The sequence below is a fragment of the Rhinoraja longicauda genome, chromosome 32, assembly GCF_053455715.1.
Source record: "Rhinoraja longicauda isolate Sanriku21f chromosome 32, sRhiLon1.1, whole genome shotgun sequence".
NCBI classification, from domain to species: domain Eukaryota; kingdom Metazoa; phylum Chordata; class Chondrichthyes; order Rajiformes; family Arhynchobatidae; genus Rhinoraja; species Rhinoraja longicauda.
The window spans coordinates 13,153,101-13,159,868 of record NC_135984.1 but is presented as its reverse complement, the minus strand read 5'-3'; the positions used below and the strand labels follow the sequence as shown (position 1 = coordinate 13,159,868).

The 6,768-nt window shown below is 47.0% G+C and overlaps 1 protein-coding gene across 1 annotated transcript in view; it reads left to right on the top strand.

The window, feature by feature from the left end:
- The first annotated feature begins 5,913 nt into the window (after positions 1-5,913).
- The window catches only part of hoatz (HOATZ cilia and flagella associated protein), a 38,265-nt gene continuing 37,410 nt past the window's right edge, over positions 5,914-6,768 (top strand). The window contains exon 1 of the mRNA XM_078426867.1: positions 5,914-6,466. Coding sequence (XP_078282993.1) covers positions 6,214-6,466 — 253 coding nt within the window. The 5' untranslated portion in view covers positions 5,914-6,213. The remainder of the gene's footprint in view (positions 6,467-6,768) is intronic.

The following is a 6,768-nucleotide window of genomic DNA, read 5'->3' as shown; positions in this document are numbered from 1 at the left end:
TGGATTGAATCAACCCGATACCGTAATACCGTATCCTGCATAGTAACGGCTGGCCAGGGCTGGCCACACCTTATCCAGGTATAAGATCGGCCTGGGTTGATGTTTACAGGTAGCGGTGTAGCCACGTGAAACGACCCGCGTCACTGTCCCCCTGACTACACACTGTACACACAGCCTCTACCCAGCGTTTGCCAGATTCCTGCAACTTGGAGCAAACTCTCTCCGTACCCAGGTACAGTTCAACCAATTACCAGATAATTAGTTAAAAATACCAGGTTCGTCACTAAAATAATTATTTTAGTTGGAACTCTCGATAAACGATTATTCGATTCGTCCCACGGAAGCAAATGGGAAGGTTTAGGAACATTTTTTAAAACTGTATTTCGTTTCCTCGTTTTATTGTTCATTTTATGTTTAACGTCCAGAACTCGCTAGACATAAATTCGCGTTCGTATTGGTATTTCAATCGAGTAATCTCTCTTTATCAAAGTGAGAGTTGAACTTTTTTCTGTTGTGTCCCCGTATTTAAAGGTTAAACGTCATTTAATTAATTTGATGTTATTTTAATCGACGTTGCCTGTATCTGTTTTAAAGATCCGGGGAATAATTGATTAGGTCGTTTTTTGACTAATTTGTTTAAACCCAAATTTTATTAACTGGAACGACTACTGAATTGGTATAAAAGGGAAAAAAATACTTTTCTTCAACTTAACTGTGACATTTAAGGTTACGTTTTCATTTAAATTGTATTCTTGGTTTAAAATTTTGATTTGGAAATGTGCAGAGGACATGATTGGAATACTTCTGAATAGTTGTGTAATGTTAATTCGTACTAATCTCTCCTCCTTTCGCCCATCCAGGCTAGCATCGCTGACGATTGCCCCCACCTCCTTTCGGACAGAAGGGCCAGGCTCGGTTTGAAGGCAGTGTAGTTAGCTGATTGCGGACAATGACGGCCAATCACTACTTACACTACCATCAAAAGAGGCCGCACCTCGCCACCAGCGCCTCCTGCAGTCCGGTGTTCGCATTAACTGCATCCAGTGCATTACGTCGGCTGCTCCAACACCTTGTCTGATATTCGCCATTGGTGGCCCTTCCTCTGCGGCGAGAGTCCACCGCTTTAACTTTCTCAAATAATCATTACCAAATCCTTAAATGCATTTTTCTCAGATTCCAATTTGGCTTATTTTGCGATTTAGACCAAATAATATTTGATAGATTTAAGGTTTGCACCTTAAATCTATCAAATATTATTTGGTCTAAATCGCAAAATAAGCCAAATTGGAATCTGAGAAAAATGCATTTAAGGATTTGGTAATGATTATTTGAAATAGACTGAAATACACTGCTTGAAATAGTGTGTAAGTTCGGCTTCATTTATGGATGTTAGAAGCATCGGTCTTTTTGGTGAACTTCTGGCCAATGAAATAACTTGTTGGTAGACACAAAATGCTGGAGTAACTCAGCGGGTCAGGCAGCATCTCTGGAGGGAAGGAATAGGGTGACTTGTTGGAATCGGTTAACACCGCATTCACTCAATGTTCGTTCACAGCTTCTTTTGATAAAATCCTAAATTGTTTTAAATAGTCGTTACGTTTAACTGGAGTCCGTTAATAAATGATAACAAAACGTTTATTACACGAGTTTTTTTTGTTATGCGATGCATTTTCTATGTTTGTTTTCGTCGCAGTTTATTTTCTGGCCACTGAGTTCTGGGACTCGTATGCTGAAATCGAATATCGTTTGTATTTGTTACACGCCTGGTTGCTAGGCAGTGTAGTTAGCTGATTGGTAACTGATAACTAAGCAATCACTAACCACACGGCCAGGCAAAAAGGCCAGAATTGCATCTTGAGTTGGGTACAATAAGGACCAATGGAGGGGTTGCGAAAGATTTAATGCCTGTTTCCAGGAACTGAACACGGTGGACATTTTAACTTGTTAAATCTTAACGTGGCTTTTGATAAAGTTAAACACGGTACTTTATGATCACGTGCTTTCGATTAATACCCGGACCATCGTAATTAGCACTTTAAACGTTTCGATGCATATTGAGTTTCTGTATATATTAAATAAAACTTTTTTTGGACTTGTTTCTCTGATTATTGTTCTTGAGGCCAAGGTCTTCCAGACTACCATTGCAGATTCCACGAATATGTTGGTAGAAGGAAAGGGTTAGATATATCAGCGTGTGTTGGGAGGAACTGTAGATGCTGGTTTACACCGAAGGCAGACACAAAGCTGGAGTAACTCAACGGGCATCTCTGGAGAAAAGGAATAGGCGACGTATCGGGGTCTCAAGAAGGGTCACGTATTACTTTTCTCCAGAGATGCTGACTGACCCGCTGAGTTGTTCCAGCATTTTGTGCCTATCTTTGGGTATATAATTTCTCGGGTTCAACTCTAATATGTGAGGATGGGATCGCTTCAGCCGAATGGCCAGAGGCAGCCAATTACATGGATTTATTCCTGTTTTTGGGAGCAGACTCGAGAGACGGGGGGAATCCAGCCATTCTTTTGGATGCATAAAAAAACTGTAGATACTGGAATCTTGAGCAAAACAAACAAATTGCAGGAGGAATTCAGCGGTTCAGGCAGCATCTGTGGAGGGACACTTCGGGTCTGGGCTTTTGGAGGCATTTCTTTGCATAGCTCGATCTTATTTTAGTGCGGTGTGCTCGTGCTCCGGGCAAACCATAAACTGGTAACCTTCCCTAAAAACAAAATCAAGGACACATTTTGCAATGACTTGAACGCCGTTAACCCTGAGATTATATGACGAATACAGTTAGCAGCGGTACCTGACGAATTTTCCTGCTCCTTCAGGAAATAGTGGAAGCGAAGCGGCGAAACTGCGGGCTAACATGTAACCCCTGAGTTCTTATCTCAAACGGCCGTGCTCGACCACTGCGCTGATTTTGTTTTTGTGAGTGCGTAGAAAGGAACTGCAGATGCTGGTTTAAACCGAAGATAGACACGAAATGCTGGAGTAACTCAGCTGGACAGGCAGTATCTCTGGAGAGAAGGAATGGGTGACGTTTCGGGTCGAAACCCATCTTCAGACTCCAGCATTTTGTATCTATTTTTTTTGTGCGGGTCGGGAGTGAAATACATTTTTTTTTCTTTTCCCGATTAACAAGATCAAGTATTCGCCGAGCGACTGGGATGGTTTAAATGTAAACAAAAAGTCTTGATTCTGTCCTAACTACTCCCAACTTCAAAAGTGCGCCACTTTAATGCCAATGTACTTTTTTTTAATGTATCCTATAAAAGGATAAATTATGGCTGGGCCCAGCTTATACCAGGGACAAAGAAAAGCGAACTTGCCATCACCCCTGCACTCTTTCCCGATGAAAGGTTTCCGGCTTAAAGCTAACAATGTTTCTCGCTCCTCAGATACTGCCTGGGCGGCGGGTTCCTCCTCATTCCTTCCTTTTCATGGCACTCATTGTATTAGTATAAGTTCCACGGACTGCTCATGCACAGAACGCGTCAATATAAACGTGTCACAGCCCAGTGGAGAAAGATGCACTCGTTATATATATATATACATATTTATTTGAAGCAATTTATCCTCACTCGCGTTGTTCTTCACGAAGCTAAACCTCAAGAAACAAACCATTCAATAAAACCAGTTTCTATATTTTATAATTCAGAGGGCCCTGGGTGATAAAGAGATAAACAATGTATACCAAACAGTGAGTAAAATAATGGAACGTAATGTTCACTGACATTTCATTGATAGGAAAATATCTATTACTGCTAAAATTACGCGGCGTCACACAAACAAAATACTGCATGTTCTTCCCTGGAGTTAGTTTCCCGAGCCCTCGCCAATCTGCCCACACCCTCTCCTCGCTGCTACCACGGGAAAGAAAGTACTGAGAGCCGCTGCTTCCAGGTTCAAGAATAGTTTCTTCCCGTTAACCATTAGGTTCCAGAACCATTCTGCACAACTCTACCTCACCCAATCTAACCATACTAAACCACTAGCGACTTAGCACTACTAATCCCACCCCCCCCCCCCCCCCCGCTTTTTCAAGTTAACGTAGAATAGCTGATTTTGTTTTTGTGTTCTTAATGTTGTAGATGTGTCTTATATGCCTGTAATACTGCAGCAAGTAAGAATTTCATTGCCCCGGTTCATATCCGGTGCACATGGCAAATAAAGATTCTTTCATATTTTGCCAAAATATTTCTACGGTAGTTTGATGTCTAAACAGCCAACGTCGCGTATTTGTGCGTCAAATTCTACCATCTTTAATACACAAGGTAGTGCAAAAAGAAAAGCAATCAGAGAATATTGTGCTACAACGTTACAGCTTGCAGTTGCAGAGTAAGTGCAGATGTTTTAAAAAGTGCAAGGGCCGCATTGTGATTAATTGGGAGATCGGGACTACAACCATTGCTTCTGAGCGGTCAGTTCAGTAGTCAATCAGTTATCGTGTCCCTGCCTCTATTTTGCAACTTCCCAAGACCCCCCCCCCCCCAATCCCTTCATACTATTCATTGTGCCTGAAGAAAGGTTCCGAAAAGCCGCTTCTTCATTTCCTCCGCAGATCCTGCCTGACCCGCTGAGTTCCTCCATCATTTTGTGTTTTGCTCAAGATTCCGGCGTCTGCTGTTCCTTGTGGCCCCGTTCTATTCATTCTCCTACTCTCTTTCCATTCCTTTGCAAATTTAACTTTGCACTTAGCAAAAGAACCCCAACGACAGGTTTCTCCAAGGAACCGAACTCTCATCGCCTGCCTACTCGTACTCGTACCCTGATACATGGTTGGAAAGCCTTTGCAGATCTATGCACGTATAGATGCATAGATCTATACATGACATTTGCATAAACGGCAGAGGCTCCAATATAGGCGTAAAAAGTTGGAGTAACCCAGAGGATCAAACAGTATCTCTGGATTAAAGGAATAGGTGACGTTTCGACTCGAGACCCTTCTCCAGACTGAGAGTCAAGGGAAAGGGAAACGAGAGATATGGATGGTGAATAAGAGAGATGTAGAGCAAATTAATGAAATATCTGTAACGATGATCAAGGAAACAGTACTTTGTTTGCTGTGGGCTAGGTGAAAACGAGTGAATGATCATCAATGATCCTTGATCATCGTTACTTTTTTTCCATATATATATATATATCATTCATTTGCATTATATCTCTCGATGTTACCGTCTATATCTTCATAAGCTCAGAACACAGGAGCAGAATTAGACCATTCGGCCCGTGGTCTACTCCGCCATTCAATCATGGCTGATCTATCTTTCCCTCACAACCCCATTCTCCTGCCTTCTCCCCATAACCCCTGACACCCGTGCTGATCAAGAATCTATCAATCTCCGCCTTAAACAATATCCATTGACTTGGCTTCCACAGCCTTCTATGGCAATGAATTCCACAGATTCACCACCATCTGCCTAAACAAATTCCTACACATCTCCTTCCTAAAGGAACGTCCTTTAATTCTGAGGCTGTGACCTCTGGTCCTAGACTCCCCCACTCTCCACATCCATTCTATCCAAGCCTATCTCTCGTTTCCCTTTCTCTTGATTCAGTCAGAGGGACCTCGACCCGAAAACGTCGCCAATCCATTTTCTCCAGAGATGCTGCCAGACCCGCTGAGTTCCTCCAGCATGTTGTGCCAGTTTTCGTTGTAAACCACCATCTGCAGTTCCTCCCTCCCTCCAGACTGCGGCGCGGGTACCCCGGTCACGTGGTACACCGGCAACGCCATCACCCCAGGAGACCGTTGCCACGGGAACGGCCCGCCACACGATCCATCCCGCCGCTGGGTGGGAGACGCGCTCGGTGATTGGTCGTCCTAGGCACGGCCGGAGCACTGTGCCGCGCATCCCCAGGGTTACCATGGCGAGGAGCGGCCGCGCACCCCCCCCCCCCCCCGGGTCGCCATGGTGAGGAGCGGCCGCGCGCACCCCGGGCGCCTTCAGCCGCTGCTTGATGTCTCCCGACACCATGGCGAGGAGCGGCCGCGCACCCCCCGGGTCTCCATGTTGTGGAGCGGCCGCGCGCACCCCGGGTCGTCATGGTGAGGAACGGCCGCGCGCCCCCCGGGTCGCCATGGTGAGGACCGGCGGCGCGCCCCCCCCGGGTCGTCATGGTCAGGAGCGGCCGCGCGCACCCCGGGTCGTCATGGTGAGGAGCGGCCGCGCGCCCCCCCGGGTTGCCATGGTGAGGAGCGGCGGCGAGCGATGGCCGAGGTTCAGCAGCCGGCCGACGCCGGGACCAAGCCGGAGCCGGAGCCCGAGGCTGAGGCCGAGACCGACGCCGACTCTCGCTCTTTCTACACCGTGTTCGCCGGGTCCTCGCCGGAGGACGTTGCCTACGCCAAAGTGTTCTGGAGCTCGCTGTCGCTGCAGCCGCCGCTCGAGTCCCGTCTGGTGTCGGGAGACATCAAGCAGCGGCTGAAGGCGGCGCCGCCCGCAGGGTGCAAGCCCTCCAAAGGTGATGGAAGAGGAGGGGAGGGGGAGGACGAAGGGATGCGAAGGGAGGGGGACGGAGGGGAGGGGAGGGGGGGGGGGGGAGAGGACGAAGGGATGGGAGGGCAGGGTGGGGGGGACGAAGGGATGGATGAGAAGGAGGACGAAGGAATGGGGGGAGGAGGACCAAAGGATTGGGGGGGGGGGGGGGGGGGTAAGAGGAAGAAGGGATGGGGTGTGGAGGAAGATGGGGATGAGCCGGACGTCCATCACTCCCAACCGCCCACTTCCCTCCCCTGTTTCATCTCTTGCCTGAAATAGCATGTT